At 40.2% G+C, this 26,010-nt stretch overlaps 1 protein-coding gene across 1 annotated transcript in view; it reads right to left on the reverse strand.

The window, feature by feature from the left end:
• The window catches only part of UBE2W (ubiquitin conjugating enzyme E2 W), a 66,637-nt gene extending 48,470 nt beyond the window's left edge, over window positions 1-18,167 (reverse strand). Inside the window, exons 1-2 of the mRNA XM_046641852.1 lie at window positions 18,080-18,167; window positions 17,258-17,721 (exon numbers count right to left, since the gene is read on the reverse strand). Coding sequence (XP_046497808.1) covers window positions 17,258-17,721; window positions 18,080-18,167 — 552 coding nt within the window. The remainder of the gene's footprint in view (window positions 1-17,257; window positions 17,722-18,079) is intronic.
• Window positions 18,168-26,010: the final 7,843 nt, after the last annotated feature.

Here is a 26,010-nt window from a genome sequence, read left to right on the forward strand (position 1 = left end):
TATAGTTTTAAGCACTTGTGTATATTATCTTATAAATCTTACATGATATTATAATATCTTCATCCAATGTGACTAGTGTTATTTATATATATTCATATCCCTACATACATGTAATGGTTTAAAACATACGCCAAAAACTAAATACATGCATACCTGAGATATTGTGGGTTCCGTTCCAGGCCACTGCAATAAAGCGAATATCACAATAAAGCGAGTCACATGAATATTTTAGTTTCCCAGTGTATATAAAAGTTCTGTTTACACTGTAGTCTATTAAGTGTGTAATAGCATTATGCCTATAAAACAACATACACACCTAAATTAAAAAATACTTTATTGCTAAAAAATGCTCACCATCATCTAAGCCTTCAGTGAGTCATAATTTTTTTTACTGGTGGAGGGTCTTGCCTTGATGTTGATGGCTGCTGACTGATCAAGGTGGTGGCTGCTGAAGGCTGGGGTGGTGTGACAACTTCTAAAATAAACAACAACGAAGCCTGCTGCATAGATTGACTCTTCCTTTCAGGAACGATTTCTCTGTAGCACGTGATGCTGTCTGACAGCATTTTACCCACAGAACTTCTTTCAAAATTGGAGTCAAGCCTCTCAAACCTGCCACTGCTTTATCAACTAAGTTTATGTAATATTCTAAATCCTGTGTTGTCATTTCAACAACTTTCACAGCATCTTCACTAGGAGTAGATGCAATCTCAAGAAACCACATTCTTTGCTCACTCATTAAAGTTTTACCATGAGATTGCAGCCATTTAGGCTGCATTCACATCTTCAGGCTCCACTTCTAATTCTAGTTCTCTTGCTATTTCTACCACATCTGCTGTTACTTCCTCCAGTGAAGTCTTGAACCCCTCAAAGTCATCTACGAGTGCTGGAATCAACTTCTTCCAAACTCCTGTTAAAGTTGATATTTGGACCTTTTCCCATGAATCACGAACGTTCTCAATGGCATCTAGAATGGTAAATCCTTCCAGGTTTTCCATTGACTTTGCACAGATCTATCAGAGCAATCACTATCTAAGGCAGCTACAGCCTCTGGAAATGTTATTTCCTAAACAATAAGACCTGAAAGTCAACATCATTCTTTGATCTAGGCCTGCAGAATGGATGCGTGAGCAGGCATGAAACATTACTCTCATCGTGCATCTCCATCAGAGCTCTTGGGTGGCCACACTGACACCCAATGCATGGTCAACGAGCAGTCATATTTTGAAACGATTTTTTTTTTCTGAGCAGTAGATCTCAACAGTGGGCTTAAAATATTCAGTAAACCATGCTGTAAACAGCTGTGCTGTCGTTCAGACTTTGCTGTTCCATTTATAGACCACAGGCAGAATAGATTGAGCATCATACTTAAGGGCCCTAGGATTTCCAGAATGGTAAATGGGCACTGGCTTCAACTTAAGTCACCAGCTGCATTAGCCCCTAACAAGAGAGTCAGCCTGCCCTTTGACGCTTTGAAGCCAGGCACTGACTTCTCCTCTCTAGCTATGAAAGTCCTAGGTTGCATCTTCTTCCAATAGAAGGCTGTTCCATCTACACTGAAAATCTGTTGTTTAGTGTAGCACCTTCATTAACAATCTCAGCTAGATCTTCTGCATAACCAGCTGCAGCTTCTCCATCAGCACCTACTGCTTCACCTTGCACTTTTATGTTGTGGAGATGGCTTCTTAAAACTCATGAATCAACCTCTGCTGGCTTCACACTTTTCTTCTGCAGCTTCCTCACCTCTCTCAGCCTTCACAGAATTGAAGAGAGGTAGGGCCTTGCTCTGGATTAGGCTTTGACTTAAGAGAATGTTGTGGCTGATCTGATCCTCTATCCAGACCACTAAAACTTTCTCCATCTCAGCTTTAAGGCTGTTTTGCTTTCTTATCATTCATGTATTCACTGGAGTAGCGCTTTTAATTTCCTTCAGGAACTTTTCCTTTGAATTCATAATTTGGCTGTTTGGCACAAGAGGACTAGCTTTTGGCCTATCTCGGCTTTCCACATGCCTTCCTCACTAAGCTTAATCATTTCTAGCTTTTGATTTAAAGTGAGAGATGTGCAACTCTTCCTTTCACCTGAACACTTAGAGGTCACTGTAGGGTTATTAATTGGCCTAATTTCAATATTGTTGTATTTCAGAGAATAGGGAGGCCCGAGGAGAGGGAGAGAGACAGGGGAACAACCTCTCGGTGGAACAGTCAGAACACACACAACGGGACGGCCAGGTGGCGCAGTGGTTAAGTGTGCACGCTCCCCTTCAGTGGCCCGGGGTTCGCCGGTTCAGATCCCAGGTGCGACATGGCACTGCTTGGCATGCCATGCTGTGGTAGGCGTCCCACATATAAAGTAGAGGAAGATGGGCACAGATTTAGCCCAGGGCCAGTCTTCCTCAGCAAAAAGAGGAGGATTAGGCAGCAGTTAGCTCAGGGGTAATCTTCCTCAAAAAATAAATAAATAAATAAAAATTTTTAAAAAAACAAAAAAGAACCCACACAACATTTATCAATTAAGTTAGCCATCTTACATGGGCATGGTCCATGACACCCCCAAATCAAAGACCACTGATCACAGATCACCATAACAAATATAACAAATGAAAAACTTTGAAATATTTTGAGAATTAACAAAATGTGACACAAAGACAGGAGTGAGCAAATGGTGTTGGAAAAATGGCACCAAGGGACCTGCTCGATGCAGAGTTGCAAACCTTCAATTTGTAAAAATGTGGTATCTGCAAAGCGCAATAAAACAAGGTATGCATGTATAAAGCTGGTTTTAGTACAGACTTTTTTAGCACACACTTTTTTAGCTAATCAAACAAACAAATTACAATTATGAAACCAACTAGGTCCCTAACTCATTTTATCATTATCTTATATCTCATCTAAAGCAAAGAAATTTCTATTTCTAATTAAAAATATTGAGAGGAAAAGCTACTCAGTACAACTTTCCTCCCTCCTCTTGCTCCCCTTATTCACTTAAAACATACACAAAATATACCCATATGCATTCCTAAGCACTGTTTACAAAGAAGATTTCCATCAGCAGGAATAAAATCATAAAATGAACTACTAACCTTAAGATTCCAGGTTAGTTACTTTGTCAAACCCAAATAACCATTTAATGAAAACACAGTTTGGGCAACTTTGTTATTATACTGAAGGTACATAACTGTTTGTTTTCTTCCTCAGTATGCTATCCCATGATTTTAAGGATTTACTCCATCAATACTTTCTCTTGACAATAGCAGGTATAAATTTTTATAATACTAGTTAAATCCATTAATTTTAGCAAGTAAGAAAAAAGGGATCACATTTAATACTTACAGGAAGATTTTTTTAACATAAAGAATATGGCAAAATGCTTATGACCTGGTGCATAAGGTGGATAGCCAAGTATTTCATATATAAAGAACTGACCAAAATAAAAACAGATTTTCTTCAGGATAGTTTCAACATATGTCTTCTAAAAAAAAACAATGTGTTATAAAAGGCTACAACAGTATAAAGACTACTATTTTAATAAAGATCAAGTTCAAATCTCTAAGTTGTCTTAAAAACAACTTTGCTAACAAATTTACATATATTTGGGCTTCAGTTGTCAAAGAATAGCCATAGTGTGATTTTGAGAGTCTCAGGAATACCTTTAGCATGCTTCTTTTACTCCATGCACTCAGAAGTCAACAACATCTTTAACATTAATATATAAAATTTCTGGATATACAAGGCCATTAATTTTTTTAAAAAAACCAACAACTTGATTTTTACAGAGAATAACACAAAACCCAGTCTATTTAAAAAATAAACTTAGGGGCTGGGCCTGTGGCGTAGTGGTTAAGTTTGGCGTGCTCCACTTCAGTAGACCAGGCTCATAGGTTCAGATCCTGGGCATGGACCTACATCACTAGTCACCATGCTGTGGCGGCAACCCACATATAAAGTGGAGGAAGACTGCCACAGGTATTAGCACAGGGCTAATCTTCCTCAGCAAAAAAAAAACAAAAAAACCCCCACAACTTAGAATGTAAAATGTATTTATACCAAGTTTCATTCTAACAGGAATTAAGAAATGTTAAAAGCATAAATGATTAACCTATAAAAGCAATTCTGGCATCCTATGTTGCCTGTTTAAGAAATTTATCAATTTACCTTTCACAATTTTTTTAATTACAAAAACTAGAGCTGCTGAATTTTTAAAAAGTTAGTATCTTGGAGGCTGGCCCCATGGCCAAGTGGTTAAGTTCGCACGGTCTGCTGCAGCCGGCCCAGTGCTTCGTCAGTTCGAATCCTGGGCGCGGACATGGCACTGCTCATCAAACCATGCTGAGGTGGCGTCCCACATGCCACAACTAGAAGGACCCACAACTAAGAATATACAACTATGTACCAGGGGGCTTTGGGGGGAAAAAGGAAAAAAATAAAATCTTTAAAAAAAAAAATTTAGTATCTTAACTTTCGTCAGTTTATGAGGATCTAAAATAATAAAAAACTAACATATTTTAAATAGAAAAATCTGGTTTCATTCAGAAGCAGATACAAAAAAGTAGTGAACTGTAGAAGAGGTGCTGAAAACAGAGGGAGAAGCAATACCTATTCACACTACTTTTGCTGCTTAGGATAACGGATAATCCTTTCTGAGCCATTACCTAACTAACTGTCTTAGCTTTCTTTGGTACTTCTGTCATTGTCATCACAAACTTCTGAAAAAAGCTACAGGCTTACAAAGATTTATGCTTATGGGGTTTGTGTGTGTGTATGGTGGTGGTTTTTTGTTTTGTTTTGTTTTTGGTAGTATTCTAAACTGACCAATTTCTTCCATATAGTTAAGTTGGAAGAATCTGCAGTAAAGCTCTGTCACTACGTTTTAGGGTAAAAAGGCCTATCAGAAGCCCAGTCTGCCTTTCATAGACATCAACAGATGCTCTGTCCTCTGCAACATCTGAAAGAACCAATCACAAACTCCCTGTACCAAAACACCCCCACTCCATACCACCTCATACTGCCTCCTCCTACAAGCACACACAGACATATCAACACTCAAACCACACCCAGAGACACCCTAAGAATAAAGCATTTGGGAAAGGAATACAATTTCAGGAATGAGAAGTATCCTGAAACACAACATGTTTGGGTTTAGGGGTAAAGCAATCACTTTCTTTAGTATCAATGAAGCAAGACCTCGGATTATTTGCTGTCAAGGTAAAGGCTGTGGATTGGAAACTTAAGAAAAAACCTACCATCAGGAAAAAACATCAGACTTTCACTGAAGCATTATCTCCAAAGTGAAAGAATTACCAGCCAAATTAGTCTAGTTGAAAGACATCCACCTAATTAACAGGAAATTTACACTCATTTTAAAATACTACACATACTTTTTCCTATTCAACTCCATTCTTTATTTTTTTTTAATTGGACCACGGCAGAAGCTGAAGCGAAAGACATCAAAGGTATCAGAGACAGGGAAAGAAAGCAATGTTTTCATACCACTTCTGACTTGTTTTGAAAAAAGTATTTACTTGAGTCTCTGTTCTATTTATTCACTCAGAAAACATCTGAGTGCTTACCACCAGTAGCAGACTGCCCTCAGTGAGCTAAAAATCTAATACAGACCACGTACCTTTATAGTAAGCACAAGGCAGAAGTGAAAAATTCCACGCAAGAGGTAAAACATGCTATGAGGGCACACAAGATAAGAAAAAGTGCGCAGAGCTGTGAGGACTGAGGCTAAGTTTGGTGGATTCATGATGTCAGGTATAGAGCTGTAGAGAACTAAAGTGTATTTTGAGTAAAATTCGAATTCAGAAAGACAGTACAAAGAGACGAAGGGCTAACTAAATAACCTGCCAGATAAGTTAAAAAAAAAAAAAAAAAATCCCAGGAACAATGAAAACACGAGGACCTGTCAAAACTACCCAAAATTAAAAGTGGAAGTCCAATATAAAAAGTGATTTAAAAGAGTTGTTAAGTATTCCTAGGTAAAGAATACTGACAGAATCTACAAATTTGCAATAGCATCCACTTCAACCTAAGAACACAGGAGATAGACGCAGGACCTAGAATCATAAACCTGACTCCGAGATTTTAATGGACTGGTAAAAAGTTCAGTATAGGCTTTAGAATGGGAGATACAAAGGTCAGAAACAATAATGGCCCTAATGAAGGGCCAAAAGACTAACATTCCAAGGACTATTCATATTTTAATACAGGGCTCCTAAGATTATTTAAAGCAATAAAAAAAAATTGAGATTGTAATCATTTGTATTCACCTACAAAGATTCATGGCATAAAACGTGTTTGTTTGTCTAGGTACACAAGTGGAACAGAAGACTCACTCAGCTCCTAACTGAGCCTAGGGGACCATGCAGCAGCCACATCTTAAAGCACTTTGTTCAATAATCCTCCTCTACAAAGAACTCTCACGGCAGACACTTTTGTTTCTTTGACTAAAATAGCCACCAAACGAGAGATTTCACTAAAACTGATCAGGTAGTCAGCATTCAGCACTTGCTTTGATAGGTACAGGAAATGGATGTTCTCTGATAGAACTGTGATTATGTAGACAACCAAGAACATATATAAACATTTCCACAGTCTCAAATTTGGTTCTTAAAGCTCTCTCCAGAGGTATTAACTTTCAAATGTCTACCATTTCTTGAACTCTAAATATGGTCCAAGGAGATGTATTGTGTCTTACTCAATTTACATAATATGCAAACATAAATTCTCCCACTGCAGTGAAGATGAGTTCTCTACTTAGGCTTCATATTAGAATTACTGAAGAGCTAAGAAAAATTCCAATACCCAGGATGCATGCCAGGCTAATTAAATCAATCTCTGGGGATAGTTGTTTTCTTTTTTAAAGCTTACCAGGTGATTTCAATATAATGCCAATGTTGAAAACTACTAACGTGAACTGTGGGGTAACTCAAGAAAAAAACTGGGGAGGGGCCAGCCCGGTGGCACATCCGTTAAGTTTGCACATTCCGCTTCTTGGGGGCTTGGGGTTCACTGGTTCGAATTCCAGGTGCAGACACGACACCGCTTGGCAGGCTATGCTGTAGTAGGCGTCCCACATATAAAAAAGTAGAGGAAGATGGGCACAGATGTTAGCTCAGGGCCAGGCTTCATCAGCAAAAAAGAGGAGGACTGGCAGTAGTTAGCTCAGGGCTAATCTTCCTCAAAAAAAAAAAAAAAAAAAAGGGTGAAGTTATTGACCTACAGTAGAAAATAGAAAAAGGCAAACAAGGAACCAGGATGTAGCAACAACATTACATTTTATCAGTTTTAACCTGGTCTCAAATCAAACCAAAAGTGGACCAAAATTTAAACCAAGATACAATTCTTTTTTCTTCTTCTTCTCCCCAAAGCCCCCCAATTCAGAGTTGCATATTCTAGTTGCAGGTCCTCTAGTTGTGCTATGTGGGATGCCACCTCAGCATGGCCTTGAAGAGCAGCGCTAAGTCCACGCCCAGGATCCAACCCACAAAACCCTGGGGAGCGGAAGCAGACCGTGAGAACTTAACCACTCGGCCACAGGGCCGGCCCAAGTCAATTCTTGTTATCCACAGTAGTTATGTTCTATAAAGCCACAGCAAATACTTAGCTAGCAAATACTGAACCACTGTTCCTAGGGGAAATACAGGGTTAGGTTCCTGCAATCCTCTGGTATATTCAACCAATCAATAATAACCTTGGTTTTTGTGTGTTTCTGTTTAAAGATTCCTTAATATATACTGTTGATTCATTAACACTGCATTCAAGGCCAACTGCTGACACCTTAACAAAGGTTATCTAACGCACATATTTTCTGTGTAATGCACATCACAGTCTCCTTACAATTAGGAACACTAGATAGCACTTTAGTACTACTGCTTGGACACAATTTTAAACAGTGAAATCACCAAAAGCAGAAAAATGCAAAAAAAAAAAAAGGCACTAAATAGACCCAAAAAGGTACACTTGTTTACTGTATGACAGCTGAAACAAAGCAGAGAGTTGCCTTGTTTGACCTCAGCTGTGAACATGCACATGCAGCAACTCAAATATTTAGCCTTTCTGCACATGTGCGCAAATCACCACAAAAGCATCAGGAGTATTGATTTCAGGGTTACAAATAAATTTTACCAAGTAGGTGGGTTCACACATACAGAATTCATGAATAATGAGGATGGACTGTAGAAATATCCTCAAGGTAGCTCAAACTAATTGTTATAAAGAAATGAATTCTATGAGGTTTCCACTAGGCAACATAAAAAGCAAAGATGGCACCAATACGCATAGACTACGTAATTTTCTTCCACTAGAATCCTTAAATTGGTTTTCCTAAGAATGTAACAGTTTTCCTCATACCAAACCTATATACTAGAAAAAAAATCTATATACTCAATTTGCTCAATATATCTTCCTTCCAAGCAGTACAAAAGTAAACAAATTACATTTTACCAACCACCTCTAACCACAAAATGCAGCAATGCTTTAAAGAAAAAGTATGAGGGTTAGACTAGATGACTTCTAAAATGCCCTATGGCTCAAAGCCTCAGTAATTCTAAAATTTAAAATTGGTATGCCTATTTTAATTACAATAAAAGCGAACACATGAATATATACATATTCTTGGTAGTTTATTAGGATTACACTCACATTTTTTAGTTGTGGGGCTGCATTTTAAATTCTCATCTGAAAAACAGCTAACAGCTCCACTCACCTAGAGAAATAACTTGAATCCAGCAGGAAAACCTGATGGACCCTCCGATTGGGCAGATACAACTTCAAAAATATGCCTCACGCCATATACAAAAATTAACTCAAAATGAATCAAAGACCTAAATGAAAGAGCTAAAATTATAACACTCTCAGAAGAAAACATAGGTGTAATAAAGTGTAAATCTTTATGACCTTGTATTAGGCAATGACTTCTTACCTATGACACCAAAAGACAAATGACAAAAGAAAAAGATGGATAAATTGGACTTCACAATTAAAAATTTTTGTGTTTCAAAGGACATCATCAAGAATGTGCAAACACAACTCACGGAATAGGAGAAAATATTTGCAAATCAAGATAAGTGGTTTGCATTCAGAATACATAAAGAACTCTTACAGCTCAACAATAAAAAAACCAATTTTTTTAATGGGCAAAGCATTCATATAGACATTCCTCCAAGAAATGTACCAATAAGCACAAGAAAAGATGCTCAATAGCATTAGTCATTAGAGAAATGCAAATCAAAACCACAATGAGGGGGCCGGCCTGGTAGTGCAGTGGTTAAGTACACAAACTCTGCTTCAGTGGCCTGGGGTTCACAGGTTTGGATCCTGAGTGTGGACCTATACACCGCTCAGTCAGCCATGCTGTGGCAGCATCCCCTATACAAAGTAGGGAAAGATGGATGTTAGCTCAGGGACCATCTTCCTCAAGCAAAAAAGAGGAAGATTAGTAACAGATGTTAGCTCGGGGCCAATCTTCCTCGCCAAAAAAAAAAAAAAAAAACCCTACAAGAAGATATCACTCCACACCCTCTAAGGTAGCTATAATAAAAAAAGTGGACAACAAATATTGGCCAGAATGTGTAGAAACTGGAACCTTTGCACACTGCTGGTGGGAATGCAAAATGATGCAGCTGCCATAGAAAAGTCTGGCAGTTCCTTAGAAAGTTAAACATAGAGTTACCAAACGACCCAGCAGTTCCACTCCTAGGTATATACCTAAGACAAACTAAAACTTGTCTACACAAAAACACGTTCATGAATGTTCAAAGCAGCATTCTTCAAAAAGCAGAAACAATACAAGTAGTCAATTAACTGATGAATGAAAACAGGAAAAAATCCAAATGTCAATCAATTGATAGATAAACTGTCATATAATCATAAAACAGACTATTAGCCATAAAAATGAAGTACTGATACAAACTACAACATAGATGAACCTCAAAAACATTATGCTAAGTGAAAAAGCCAGTCACAAAACACCACATACCGAATGATTCCATTCACATGAAATACCTAGAACAGGCAAATCTATAGAAACAGAAAACAGATTAGTGATTTCCAAGCGTAGGGGGATGGGGAGAGACTGCTAATGGGTAAGGGGTTTGTTTTGGGGATAATGAAAATATTCTGGAATTAGATAGTGATGATGGTCACATTAAAAACTATTGAGGGGCTGGCCTGCTGGTGTAGTGGTTAAGTTGACAGGCTCTGCTTCGGCAGCCCAGGGTTCACCAGTATGGATCCAAGGCACAAACCTATGCACCACGTATCAAGCATGCTGTGGCTGGTGTCCCACATACAAAATACAGGAAGATAGGCAGAGATGTTAGCTCAGGGCTAATCTTTCTCAAAAAAAAAAAAAAACCCAACAAAAAAAACCCAGTGAGGAAGTCTTATGGTATGTGATTATATTTCAACTAAAAAAAGAAAAAAATTGAATGTGCCATTTAAAACTGATGTTGAAGTCTCAAAGTTCTACTTGGCTAATTCTAAAATTTTGAAGAGGATTGGCAAAGATACACACTAATTAGAAACCATACTTCCTCCCTCCTTCCTGTGCTATGGAAATACAAGGAGAGACTTCATATGACGATCATAAAGGAAATCTACTTTTTCCCAATGATAGCCAACACAGGACCAGGAGTCAAATTTTTTTTAAAGTGATAGCAGTAGTTTAAAATAAGAGGAAAGTCACACTGTAAGATATAACTCACAAACAACTCCAAAGATCCACAACATGAAGTAAATAGCAATTTCACCCCATACAATTATTTATCCCTATTTTATGTTGGGGAAAAAAGCTACACAGCTATCAAGTGGCAAAGCTAGAATTCAAACCTAGTTTATGTGAATCCAAAAGCTGTGTTCATTTATTCCTCTGACACTTAGTGAGGACCTCCTACATGCCACGCAGTGGGTTACGGCCAAGAGAAATAGCAAATTAATTAATATGTCAGGGCTATGAAGAATTTAGCAGGGCAGGGGAATTACAGGGTGGGAGAGCTATTTTATACTGGGCAGCAAGAAGGCTTCTCTAAGGAAACTATCTTTGAACAAAGATGTGAGGAAAAAAAGGAAGTGAGCTATCCAGATACGTGGAAAAGAGCACTCCAAGCAGAGGAAATAACAAGGGCAAAGACTCTGAGGCAGAAATAGCAAGGAGGCCAGTAAGGCTGTAGAGAAGTGAGTACTGAGGCAGGGTGTTAAGTGAAATACAGGACAGAAGACCTTCTCGGACATTAACAGGGATTTTGGATTATATTCCGAGTGAAACAGGGGAGCCACAGTACGGATGTGAGTGAAGTGACATTTGACTTTTGTTCTAAAAGAATCTAAATAAGGGGTTGAGAAAAGACAGTAAGGGAACAGGAAGCAGCTATGAAGCAGCTGATACAATCCAGATGAGCGATACGGATGATTTACATCAGGGAACACTTCAGAGAGAAGCCAAACAGCTGGATCCTGGAGACATTCTGAAGGTAGAGCTGGATAGGATTTGCTGGTGGTTTGACTATGTAGTAGGATGAAACCACGGTTTCTGGTTGAACAAATTAAAGAATGAAGTTGCCACGTACCAACACGGGGAATACTACAGAAAGAACAGGTCTGAGGAAGAGAAATCAAAAAGGCAGTTTGATACATTTACCTGTTAATCTGCTTTTGTCTTCACCACTACACACCAATTTTTGTGCAAGATAACCATTAAGTAGTGAAACAGAATCCGAACACAATTTTTTGATTCCAGATCCTTTGTTTTTCTAATGAAGTTTTACAAAAATAACTAAACGAGATCAGAGTTTTTCTCAGAATAAAATAACTCAAAGGCATGCTCCATTTGTTGGTGATCCAAAAACTGCATTCACAAATAAAGGCTATCTAATGAGGAAAATTTTAAAACACCTGACAAACACAAATAAGTATTTTGCAGATAAAAATAATGAAGCAGACTGCAATGATATAAAGATGCAATAAAATTCATCTAACAAATGCTCAACTTAGGTAAATATTATGCAGAAAGATATTTTCAGAAAGGTGCCAGATCATCCCTACTTTTAAAACTTTCCTTGATAATAAAGATTATCTTTGAACAGTAAAGATTTGCGATTCTAATTTTACTCAGTGCTCAAGTATGTGCATAAAGAATTTCTTTCTAAAATTTGATGCATAAAGTATTTTTATATTATAAAGTATAAGGAATATTATCCTCTCATTTTCTTAGCTGTAGAAGCTCTAATATTTTAGTAAATGCTTACTTTGTGGCAGGAAAGTTAAATAATTATCCCAATGACTTCTCTACAATGCCAAACTTGTTAATATGTTCATTACCTACAACTTCACAGCATGAGATTTCAGAGTGTGGTTTCTAATTGCAGCTTCCCTACTCAGCTGCTATGTAATTTTGGCTAAGTCACTTTCCAAATGAGTGACTGCTTATCAAAAGTCACTCTCCCTGTCACTATTAGAATGAAATAGGATTACCTGATTTTCCATTTTACAAGGCTGGAATAAGAATCCAGAGAAAAGGATTTGAAAATACTTTGAAAAACATTACAGTTACGGCAAACATATAAGGAAAATAAGCCAACTTTTAGGGAAATGCATATATAATATAAATATGAACTTTTAATTATCCTTTTATAGGTACTCAACATTACTACTATAAAATTGCTTAAAGGATTTCTGTAAAACAGAATTAACCGAATGCAGAATTTGTTATTTAGGAGGGCCATTCTGAAGTGTCAAGTGATGGACAAACACTTACTGTAGTCACTCTGTGCACATTTAAGGGATAGAGAGAAAGACTTTTTCCTATTCTCATGGAAATCTATGGTTCAAGGGAGTTGAAGACACCTGAAAAGTTAAATAAAAGACCCAAACAAAGTCAGGACAAAAATAGAAGGCGTATCATAAAGCAGTAATGGAGTAACAGCAAAAATAAAAGTACCGCAATGACTGCTTTGGGAGTTAAGAAGATGGATTACCCTAGCTTTACACTTTTGTTCACATGTCGTCTACTATCTACTTAGCTTTATCATTCACACAGAACACCCACAATACTCTTCTATGCTGTCCCCTTTTCCCATGCTGCCTGCTCCAACAGCTCCCTCACCGCCCTATTTCTAACCAGAGTATGCAGCCAACTTTCCCAGATACTGTAATTCTAGCTATTCTCCCCAAGCTCCCACTGCTTAGTAAATCTCAGGATCCAAGACAACGACGGCCAATTTTCTAACTTTTGATTACACTGTAACCCTTCATGATGACATCGACAGTCCTATGGAATCTAACTGTCAAGGCAACGTGACTACAATAATAGAAATGTCTGTATGAGCCCATACTCCATCTCTCTCAATCACTACAGCCAATTGCTTGAGCAAAGAGCAATGCAGAGCTGTGAATAATCGGAAATAATTTACTGTTTCTAAATCATCTGACAATAAACACACATTCATAATCCATCTCCTGTTACTAAATCTCAAGCTCCTTCCATCTAGCCAAATCAACAGTCAATAGTATAAGACCCAATTATGTAAGACAGAGGAACAAAATGCAGAAAATCTGTAAGAATTCACTTGACCATTTCTCTCCATTTTATTACTGTTTTTAGAGTTGACAAATATCAACTATTATGCACTGACTTTCTAAGATCTTAACACACAATGTAAGGTGAGTGCATATCTAAAATTAATAAATAAGTCTCGATGGTCAAATTAGAAAAGTATACAGGGTATATGTAAAAGCTTCCAACATAAGAGAAGTTTGAATGAAATAGCTAAATTCTAAAATCAGACAATATATCCCAGGAGGCCAAATTAGTTAACTATTTCATAATAAGAAATGAACCAATAGGGGCAAAAAAAAGATTAAGTACAAAATGAAAAAAGAAATGAGACTCAGAAAATACAACTGTACGGTCTAGCTGAAAATAGAATATCCCAATACTGCTACACTTGTAAGAAATGTTTAGAATCAGACAAAAATTCACTTTAATAATGCTTTTGTAGTTTGGAGATAGGAAGTTTGTACCAAATCATCAAAATCCCTAAAATGCCAAATCTAGAAATTTGCTACTTTCCATTTACTATTTAAAGATTTCTAGAATTATCAAAACTAAATGTAGATCTATTTATTTACTCTAACTCCTGCCAATTTTAAGTACTGCCATGAGCCCACCATTCTCTAAGAACAGTTTCTTAAAACATAATCTAACCATAATCTTACTGGGTGATTTGTGACTTTGTTCTAGGAAGAAACAGTAGGAAGAAAAAAAATGAGAAAGAACATCTCAGAGGGCTCACATAAGCCTGAAAACCACAATCTTGAACTGTATATTGAAGAACGACTCTAGCACTATTATAGAGCAGATCTTCTCCAGCATTACAGGAGTACCAGAACACTCATCTCCATTCCCAATGTTTCACCTGCAGCTGCCTGGCCAGGTGCTTCCAGCCTCCAACAACCTTACCCACCTTAGTGTGCAATTCAAAAACTATTTTCTGTGTGCCACAACTTGAAAAGAGGTTGGAAGGCACTGATAGAGTACACTAAAAAAATTACCACCTCAACTTTACAATCCTCTGCAACGAGACATTCAAAGTCTACCCTTACTTGATGTTATTGATCCTGAAGACTAATTTATTTCATTTTATCAATTTAAGTAATCAAATCCTACGTTACATTTGGATAATATGCATGTTTTTAAAATACAGTTCTCCTTACAGTTTAAGTAACCTCTTCAGCAGTAATATCCTGGTGTGGGTAAGATAAAGAAATCTACTGAAAACTTTCTAGGTAAGGACATGGTCTGAGTGACAGTGATGTATGGCGTACTTCTTCCTAAGCTCTCTAACTGAAATCCCAAAAATATCCATTTCTTAACCTCTTTCCACGCTTTTACCCCATATCACTATCACCTTTTAATATAACGCACAACTAACAAATATTTTGCTCTTATCTGTCTCCCCGAACTGCACTATTATATCCACAAGGGCAGAAATCTTGGTGCTCTTGATCATTGCTGTATGCCCAGCACCTAGATGAGTACCTGATACATAGGAGGCCCCCCCAAAATAACTGATGAGTGAATGAACAAATTTCATAATCTGGTTGCAGTTTTATGTGTAATTTAGTTCTGAAAAGAGTTAAACTTCGTTACTAAGATGGTGAGGAAAAAATGCTGTTCACCAGAGAATAACCGCACAGAAAGCAGTGCTGTGTTTCAAAAAGCTTGATTTATCTATATGCAAATATTTTTCAAGATACTACTAGAAAATCTGTATCTGTTACTTTAAAAATATAACTAAAAGGAAAGATTTCGTTTTATTTTAATTAAAATAGGAAACATCAGTTTTCTATTCTTCAAATCCTAAGACAAAGGAATAAAGCATGATAAGACAGTGAGAAAAATGCAGAATTGCACTAGCAAGTATTTTTTTTCCATTGCTTAAGTTGCCATGTAAAATTCAAGATTATCAACATTAACTTCTGTACCAAATCAGTTTTTTCTCTTAAAAATTGAAATCTGCCTTTTCCAGACACTTGAAGTCTAAATGTAACCAGGTTGTTATCCCTACAATTCTTTTGTGAGATATCATCACAAGTGTAGGGGATTTTAATCTTAATTGTCAGTCTTAAATAGTTTTAATCTTAACACGAATAATCTTGAATTGGTCATATAGCCCATCTACTGTTCAACTAGTGTTCTACAGTTCCTTTTTTGGCCTCAAATGACGAAACTCCTCCAACGTCTCTGGGGAGATTAGTGTAAAGTATAACGTTTCCTGAAATTGTTTTTCTCTCTGCACCGTTTCATGACATCTTTTCAACTAGGAATGTTAAATACAATTTTTCTATTCTGTAGGAAAGTCCAGAGGGAGAAGCAAATGTTAAAAAGAACACTGTATGAAAAACAGATTGAAAGAGGATAACACAAAAGCACAGAAGTAAACGTGAAGCAAACGTGCACAAAAGAGGAAGAAGATGCAAAAAAGAGATCAAAGAACACTGTTCTCGCCTGGGAAAGGAAAAAAAAAAAAAAACGGGAGGGAGCATAGGGAGATTTGCTTATTCTTCTAGAAACAAAAGCACAAAATCCTTCTAAGAAAAACATGGTCTCTTTCTAAAGATGTTGTTAAAACTCTAAAAAGCGCTCAGTTGACACTCCAAACGACAGTTCTTTCTTCTCTTCCTATATGGTTTGACGGAGCTAATCTTTATCTGTAAATTAAATGCAAGCCATAGACAATGCAGAGTCAACCTCTACAAAACTGCAATTGTGGTTGCCATCTTTGCCTGAAAAAACCAAACTCCTTGGATTTGGAAAAAAGGAGTACATCAAGTTGCAAAGCCAGAAAACCATGCACTGCCAAGTCAGGTAGATATAACACGGCTTAACAGAGGTCTCCTACCAAACTAAGGTTCCACTAAATATCTGGGGAAGAAGGGCAAAGGGCTGTAGCCTTATTGCGACCGCAAGGGTGGGGCACAGTAGGAAAAAAATTTGAGGGCACGCTATCCCGGGAGGTCTACGGGGACTGGCGACTTGGCTCTCGGGGACACTGCCTATTAGGCGGCAAATGATGTTGATGGACTAAGGGCGGCTTCAGGGACAGGGAGAAAGGGTGCTGCTGGACGAACGTTCGTTAAGGGTGCGGAGGCTGATACAGAACGGTACCCACGGGGCAAAGGATTAAGAGCCAAAGGGAGGAGAGCCGAGGAGCCGAGCATTCAGGGAGGCCGGGCGTGGGAGGCCTGAGCGGAGGCCGCGAAGCGCCTGGGCAGCCAGCCGCCTTCTCGGGGAACGCCTTTCCAGATCCCCACACTCAGCCCCTCTCGGGGCCGCCCCTGCCCCGGCGACAACGGCGAGAGCAGCTGTTTCCGCCCGGCCGGGGACCGCGGAGGAAAAGGCATCCCTGGGGCGGGCGGTTAGGCTGCGGCCGTCCGTGTGAACGGAAAGTGATTCCGAGCCCACTGCTACCGAGCCAACGCCACGCTCGGCCCTTTCCTCCCCCAGCCTTCTTTCCCCCCCCCCTTCCCGGCCGGCCGGGGTCCCCTTCCCCCCCCCCCGCCCCCCCCCCCCCCCCCCCCTTCTTCTTGCCGCCTCTCACCCCTGCCCAAAGCCCTGAGGCTGAGGAAGGACGGGCCACCGGGGCCGTTCCCGAACCCGCCCGGGTGCCCCAGGGTCCCAGGCACAGCCCCCGACGAAACACTCGCATCCTCTCGACGGCTCCCTCGCCCGCCCAGATGCTGCAAACTCCTCTCACCTGCATTGACGCCATGATGGAACCATCCCCCCAAGGCCGGCGAGGCCAGAGACGCAGGGGGCGGAGCCGCCGTGCTCGCGTCACGCCGCGGGGGCCCAGCAGCCTGGGCGCGGGGGCGGGGCCTGCGATGGGAAGGGGATGGCGCGAGGGGATTGGCTGGCGTGCCGGGCGCCCCCGGGGAGGGGCGGGCGGGGGCGCGGTCAATGGCGCTGTCGGTACCCGGGTCACAGCCGTACGGCGTCGGCGGCTAGGCCGCCCGCTGCTCCGATCGCTTAGGGAAGACCGCTCCAGTTCTGACCTGGACGCGGTTGTGGGTTCTTTTTTCTGTCTGTGCTCCGAGATCCTGATGATGTCTGGACCCGTGGCGTCTTCTCTGTTTCGTTTTGTTTTTCCACCCGCAGGTGGATGGTGTACAGATTTTTCCTTTGGTGTCGTTTGCACCCCACCGTGCCCACTTTTACACCCTTGGGATCAGATAAAACTTCCCGCGGGGCTGCTTTCAGGTTTTACGGACCTGGAAGATTTCTCATATTCCTAATTTGGGGAAAAGAAACACAGATTTCCTTATACAACGAGGTGAGAATTGAGAGCAGAACAGCACTTTGATATTTATAAAGGCAGGAGTGGATTCGAAGAGCTGCAACTTGCCTGAAAGGGAAGAGAAAATTTTGAAGTTTTTCTTTTGTTTGTGGGCGATTTCCGCCCCTTTAGCCCAGTTTCTCAGTTTCAAACTTAACGTGTATCAGTGATAGTTATGGTCGTTATGGCATTGACATTTGATTAGAGATTTCTTCCTAGATAATGAAATTTTTTTTAATGTACCAGCGTCACGTTGTAAAATACACGTATACTTTCTGTTGCATCTAGACTTCCCTTCAGCCCGTTTCGTGGTGGGGAGTTTTGTGGTCATTCGACCTAGGGATGTGTTTGAGTAGGGAAAGCTGAGCGTACAGGATTTATTCCGGGAATGCACCAGTTCTGCCAACATTTATCAGAAGCCACGTCTTTCAAAGCTATTCCAGAACTGAAGATGTCATTGGTTTATAAGGGGAAAATGGAAGCCAAGGCTTGCACCTCATGTTCTAGTAAAAAATTAAAGTGGCTGATACATTGAGAAGAAGGCTTTTACTTTACCAGAATGAAAGCTTAAAATCTGTCATTTTATTAGCCTGACGTTTTAAAAAACTTCTATAAATTAAGATTTGACTATAAGAGCAAGGTAGGATATCATCCTTCCCACTCTTTAGATCATTATGTTCTCTGGGAAATTCCCTAATGTAAAATGTGTCTGAAAAGGAAAAAAAAAACTGTTTCCTGTCAGACTTCCACCCTAGTCCCAGAAATGGGCTGGTTTTCCCTTTGTTCTGCAAAATGACTGCATCCTTGGGACTGTTTGGATGCTCTTGGCAACTAGGAATCATCCAGAAGCATGACCAGGTGCCAGCCCAGTTGTGTTGTCAAAATTTCAACAGTGAGTAAAACCCATATATCGCAATGAAAGAGGAAAGCTTTTCTAGATATGTTTTCTTCTGGAGTCCTTTATCCCTGTGATCTCAGAAAATTACTCCAGGAGATCAGGTTTTACCATCCAAGGTTCACTTTGTTTAAAAGCTGATTCTTCGTAAGGTATAAGTGACATCAGATGACCCCACAAACAAAGCATTATGACATCATCAGAGCTGACAACCTGCCATGACAGATACTAATAAGGAAGAAAGGGGGTTACAGGAATCCTGACACGCCTCACTGTAAAGTCAACATCTGGTCCCTTGGGTTTTGTATGTCTTGAAAAGGATCTTTGTAGGAGGGAAAAGTCAGTACCAGTCATATCCTTCCTGGGAAATATTAAATAGTACATAATTACCTCACTACCTTCTTCATTCTTTCATTAAAATATAATAGATAGATCCTGATGTACTCACAGCTAAAACAATGACTTTCAGATGGGGTGGGGCATATAATTATCTCTAGGGAACATGTAATTTTTATATCTAAAACACTTGATTATACACAATATTTGATGACTAGGCTCGCATCTCATTTCTTTACAGGGTGGGGTTCACACTCAGGCAAAAAATAAAGTGAGTGACAATGCCAAAAGTGGGAAAGGATGTGGAGCCCTCATGAATTATAGGAGAGAAATTGGTAAATCACTTTGCAAAAACAGTTTAGCAATAATAAAGTTTCCCATACCCTTGAAGAATCTTCTTAAGAGCGTCATTTGCAATAAAAGATATTTAAGAGAGATATCAAACAAATGCAGTGTGTTAACATTGGATCCTGATGGAAACAAACCACCTGTAAAAAAGATTTTTGAGACAACTGGAGAAATTTAAACATGAAATGGATATTAGATGCTATAAAGGAATTATTATTTTTTTCAGGTTTGATAATGACATTCATTTTTTAATTTCCACAGCAATTAGAAATGACCATCAAGTTCAAGGAGGTGATTCTCCCTTACCTCACAAACTACCCCAACTCCACCTCCTGGAAGAGAGAAAGAAACAGAACGTACACAAGCTGTAGATGTGCCTGAGGTCTTCCCCTCCGAGGTAAAGGTAACCTGTCCAGAAAGGACTAAAAGCAGCTGGACTTTCTAGCAGAAAAGGGGAGGAAATATGGGAACCCAAATAGTCTAGTAACTTGAAGGACCTGCAAAGGGATCACTGGGCAGATGCTGCAACATTGACAGTGTGCCGTGATTTGTGAATGCTTGAGTTCTAATGTCTCACTAGACTGGGGAGTCAGGAGCGGTCCTATGAGAATATGCTTGTTGGTGATGAAGAGGCAGAGCTGGCAAGTCCTTGCTTGCGTCTGTGTCTCTGCAGAGTGGTTTGTTCTTAGTCTCCTACTGGCTGGTCTCACCAGGGAAATGGAGGCAGTTCTGCCACCAACAGCTTGTTGACGGGATGTTAGAGAAGGCACGAAGCTAGGAATCCAAGGCTTGTCTCTTGTCCTGGCTCTGTCATTAGCGAGCTTGGTCAAGGCTCTTCATCTCTCTGAGTTTCTTTCTTTTTTTCTTTTTTCCCTGCTTTTTTTCTCCCCAAATCCCCCCACTACATAGTTGTATATTTTAGTCATGGGTCCTTCTAGTTGTGGCATATGGGATGCCGCCTCAGCATGGCCTAATGAGCAATGCCATGTCTGTACCCAGGATCCGAACCCTGGGCCACCGAAGCGGAGTGCGAGAACTTAACCACTCGGCCACGGGGTCGGCCCCTGGGTTTATTTCTTTATCAATAAAATGAGCATGTCATACTGCATCATCTTCAAGTTTTCTTCCAGATTTCAAATTCCATGCACACATTAGAGAGAATCAAAATTTTAAATGGTTTGTCTAGAATACCATGTTAAAAAGTCTAAGATAAAAAAAATCACTTTTATAAATATGATAAAGAATGGACTTGGCTTCGTTGTAATTTATGTAGAAATACTAGGGGGCTTTAGTTAGCAATTTAAAAATACTAATGTAATCCAACTGAACTATAGATGGGATTTCATAAAGTGGCAAAAACTCCAAATTCACAATTTAAAGTGATACTTTTAAAAAAAAGCATCTCTACAAAGCAAAAGTGTATTTTTTAAAATAATTTTGAACCCAAACTAGTCATTTTATGTGGATCTCCTAATAAAGAACAAAGGAATTGAACAAAATAACTAATGGTTTATATGTGTGATGTATTCTGGGTGACTTATTCTACATGTCAAAAATAGTGACATGAGGGGCCAGCCCGGTGGCGCAGTGGTTAAGTTCACACGTTCTGCTTCTGGGTGGCCCGGGGTCTGCTGGTTCGGATCCCGGGTGCGGACATGGCATCGCTTGGCAAAAGCCATGCTGTGGAGGGATCCCATGTATAAAGTAGAGGAAGATGGGCATGAATGTTAGCTCAGGGCCAGTCTTCCTCAGCAAAAAGAGGAGGATTGGCAGTAGTTAGCTCAGGGCTAACCTTCCTCAAAAAAAAAAAATAAAATAGTGACATGACATACATATCTGGTCTGTAAATAAAATTGTGAATCAGAACTTTGCCTTCACTTTCTCCCCTTTCCCTGCCCCTCTCTAGTGAGAATTCTTTTACTCAGGTCTGTAATCCTTGACCACATTCCTTGCCTACTTCTCCAGCAGATCTCTTACCAAACATGTTCTTAAAAAGTTATCCTTTTATTTTTTTGGCCATAGACTCCTTTAAAAGTCAAATGAATATCATGGACCCACTCCACAGAAAAATGTACATACTTATGAATTTTGTATGTCATGGAGCTACCTGACCCTCAGAAGTTCAACCATTGGCAGAGGTGTGTAAACCTCAAGATAGGAACACCTTTACTGAAGAGGTGAAAATGGATACCAGCTCAACCTCTTGCCCTTTCAAAACCTGTCTATCTTTTATGTAGACATAATTTCATAGCACTGTTTTCTTTTTGTTCACTTTTTTTTTTTTTTGAGGAAAATTAGCCCTGAGCTAACATCTGCCACCAATCCTCCTCTTTTTGCTGAGGAAGACTGGCCCTGAGCTGACATCCGTGTCCATCTTCCTCTGTTTTATGTGGGACCACTGCCAAAGCATGGCTGGTCAAGCAGTACGTAAGTCCACACCCGGGATCCGGATTGGGAACCAGAAGAGTTGAGCTGCACTTGCCTTGATCCTTCCCAGGGATGACACTAAACTTATTTAATGATAGATGTGGCACAGGTACCAACCATGCAGAACAGAATCTGCTCAGTGCTGGGGCAGGGTGCTGGACGCTCCCTGCTCAGTGGGCCAAGTATCTGTAATTAGATCAGGGGAAGATCTGGGGGGATTCAGAGGCTATAGGAAGAAGGGAAATTCTTTGGGGAATTTGAGGGCAGTGGCTATGTACTCACCACCATAGAAGTGTTTTCTTTTGGGAGTGATGGGAGTGTTCTAACACTGGATTGTGGTGGTGGTTGCCCATCGGTATAAATTTACTCAAAATTACTGAACTGTATACTTACAATGGGTGAGGTTTATGGAATGTAAATTATACCCTAATATAGCTGTTAAGAAAAGAGAAAAGCATTTCAATATTTTAACACAGCCAGCCATACCAGTAGTCCTGGCTGGCCCTAGGACCTGGCTCTCCCATTAATGGTATGAGACCTAAGGCTGGTCAGGCGTCTCCCTGGGTCTGGATTTCTTCATCTGTAAAATGAAGAGTCAATGATTTCTTCAAAGCTTTCCAGATAAATTCTTTTTCCTGTCAAAAAAATTCCATTATTATGTCATCATTATTCACATTGCCCCCCTAGCACCTGCTCCTAAGGCCTTCATTGCCCAAACACATATTTATCCTTTCTCTGCTGCTTAGGAGGGATGGCAGCCCTAGTGATTTTGTCCCTACCAGATAGTTCTTTCTCATCCTATGACCTTACCTCCTGCTTAGCTTTTCCTTTTTTTTCAGTGGCCCTTTTGGTCTGATCTCCACTAAATATGAGTCAGAAAAGGCACTAGACTTGGAATCAAAAGGCCTAATTTAAATCCTAATTCAGCTATTTCTTAGTTCTGTGACCTGGAGTTAGTCATTTAAACTTCGATGAACCTTAGTTTCCTCATCTGTAAAACTGGGATAAAAATGCCAACACATGGTTTGTGGTGGAGTCTAGATGAGACCGTGAATGTGAAGGAGCCCTAATGACCTGCACAGCACCACACGGATGAGAGGTGATACCTACTTTTTCTTCTGCATTACTCCATGTTCTCTCTCCAGTGGGCAGGTGAGACGTTGACTAGAGATAAGACGTGGGGTCTGTGACAGTGACAGAGAAATACTCATGCCAAGATCCCCAAATTCCATACTGCTTGTGAACATAGAAGAATCTGGGCAGACACTGCTCCGAACTGAGCTTGCCAAAGACAAATGTTCAAGGTTGGGATGTTGCCTCTCCCCACCCCACCCAGCGTCCCTCCCCACATGTGGCATCCTCCCAGACCTGCCCTAATTAAAGACAATAATGATAACAGCTACCTTGGATTGAATATTTATGTGGGCCACGTAGACACTGTGAGAGGCACTTGTATTTCCTGTATTATTTAAACTTTAAAACAGCACTATGAGGTAGGTAAAACAATTCCCAATATGGGTAAGGAAACAGGCTTAGATAGGCTGGGTTATTCGCAAAAGTCACTCAGCTTATGAATTGCAGAGTCAGAATTCTACCTTGGGAATTCTATGACTCTATAGATTGAATTCTTTAACTGGTACACAGTATTGTCTTTCCAAATCCACTCTCTTAATGACTCATATCAGTGAGGTTTTAAAATAAAAGTAACTGATCAAATGGATTCATTTTAAACTATGAAACTTAAAAGGCAAGGTGAATTTTACATTTTACCAAGAATGTCGGATACCCCCAAATATGTCTAATTGGTGAATTTTTGGACAGTTTGACAAAATAAAAAAATATGTGGCAATTTTGTCCAGAAAGCACGTATTGAATGCCAGGCACTGGGGATATAAAAATGAGCGAGGGGGCCGGCCCGGTGGTGCAGCAGTTAAGTTGTCACGTTCCGCTTCTCAGCAGCCCAGGGTTCGCGGGTTCCGATCCTGGGTGCGGACATGGTGCCGCTTGGCACGCCATGCTGTGGTAGGCGTCCCACATAGAAAGTAGAGGAAGATGGGCATGGATGTTAGCTCAGGGCCAGTCTTCTTCAGCAAAAAGAGGAGGACTGGCAGTAGTTAGCTCAGGGTTAATCTTCGTCAAAAAAAAAAAATAATAATAATAAGTGAGATACAGTCCCTGTACTCTCATCGTTTACAATCAGGAAAACAGATGAAAGAAAGGACTTTGATAGAATATGGAAAAAGCAACTTACGGCTGTGATGGGATCATACGTGAGGGGCACTTGGCCTCGCCTAGGAGCCGAAGATGGCTTCCTGGAAGAGCTAAGGCCTGAGCAGACAAGAAAAAGGGCAGAAGAGAGGCATGCTAGACAGAGGGAGCAGGAGCCGTGTAATTGGGATCTACAGGAGACGATAAAGCTTGGTATTGCCCAGTAGAAATTGATGGAAAGAGGTGGGAGACAAGAGGCAGGCAAGACTTGGTCATGGAAGGCTTTGTTGACTGACAAGGAGGTTGGACTTTATCTTAGAAACCATTTGGCAAATTTGAGGTATTTTCCAGTGAGCAATGGTGAAGCCAGATTTGTGTGTTGGACTGACAGCCCAGGTGGCTGAACAGATTTGATCAGGTAAGATCGGAAAAGGAAAAATCAGAAAAGGAGGCTATTGTAAGGGTCTGACATGAGGGCTTGGACTAGGGCTTGTAGAGAAAGGAAAGGAAGGACTCTAGAGATGTTTAGGAAAGGGAACAGACAGGACTGAGAACTGTTGTATGTAGGGTTGTGTGCCAGGTTTCTGATTTTAAAATACAGGAGTTGGTAGAGATAGAAGGAATGAAAGTAGAAGGGGAAGAAAAATAGTTCCATTTTGGACATGTTTGAGGATTTTAAGTTTCCTGTAAGGACATCTGTCATGCGTTTCTCAAGTGAAAGTTGTGAGATCTATCTCAAATGAATTCACTAGGAAATCCTGGGAGCAGAGGCTCAACTGATGTGCAGGGCTCTTTTTCTGCCAGTCTCTGTGGTGAACAAGATGGCGTCTAGTCTCCAGACTCACATCCATCCTCCCAGCTCAGTAACCCCAGTGAAGAGTTATAGTAGGAAAGATGTGGGAGGGGTTGGGATTGGCTCAGCTCCAATCAGCTCCATCTCTCATCCAATCCGTGATGAAAGAGGTGAGGTACTCTGATGGACAGGCCTGTCTGACTTTTGTGGCATGGGTGGGAGTGGGGTCAGCCCCACCAAAATCTCATGAATGAGACCTCCTATAAGAAAGAAGTTCCTTTTTTTAAAAACAACAACAACACACTTTTATTCTCTTACAATTCTGGAAGTGAGAGTCCACAACAGGTTTTCTGGGCCCAAATCAAGGTGTCTCAGGGCTGCACTCCCTCTGGAGCTCTAAAAGAATCCGTTTCCCTGCCTTTTCCAACTTCTAGAGGCCACCAGCATTCTTTTCCTTTTTACTTTTTTTTGCTTTGCACGTGTCCTACATGTAGGTACTTTTAGGCTGGGTTTAGATTTCCCCAAATCACTTGACTTTTTTTTTTTAATTGACTTCGTAATAGTTTACATCATTGTGAAATTTCTGTTGTACATTATTTCTTGTCTGTCACCACATAAGTGCTCCCCTTCACCCCCAGTGCCCACCTCTCACCCCCCTTCCGCTGGTAACCACTCAACTGTTCTCTTTGTCCATGTGTTTGTTTATATTCCACATGAGTGAAATCATATAGTGTTTGTCTTGCTCAGTCTTGCTTATTTCGCTTAGCATAATACCCTCCAGGTCCATCCATGTTGTTGCAAATGGGATTATTTTGTCTTTTTTATGGCTGAGTAGTATTTCATTGTATGCATATACCACATCTTCTTTATCCAATCATCAGTCAGTGGGCACTTGGATTGCTTCCATGTCTTGGCTACTGTGGTTAGTGCTGCAATGAACATAGGGGTGCATATGTCACTTTGGATTGTTGATTTCAAATTGTTTGGGTAGATACTCAGTAGTGGGATAGCTGAGTCATATGGTAATTCTATTTTTAGCTTTCTGAGGAATCTCCATACTGTTTTCCGTAGTGGCTGCACCAGTTTGCATTCCCACCAGCAGTGTGTGAGGGTTCCCTTGTCTCCACACCCTCTCCAATATTTGGTATTTTCAGTCTTAGTGATTAT

The sequence above is a fragment of the Equus quagga genome, chromosome 16, assembly GCF_021613505.1.
Source record: "Equus quagga isolate Etosha38 chromosome 16, UCLA_HA_Equagga_1.0, whole genome shotgun sequence".
NCBI classification, from domain to species: domain Eukaryota; kingdom Metazoa; phylum Chordata; class Mammalia; order Perissodactyla; family Equidae; genus Equus; species Equus quagga.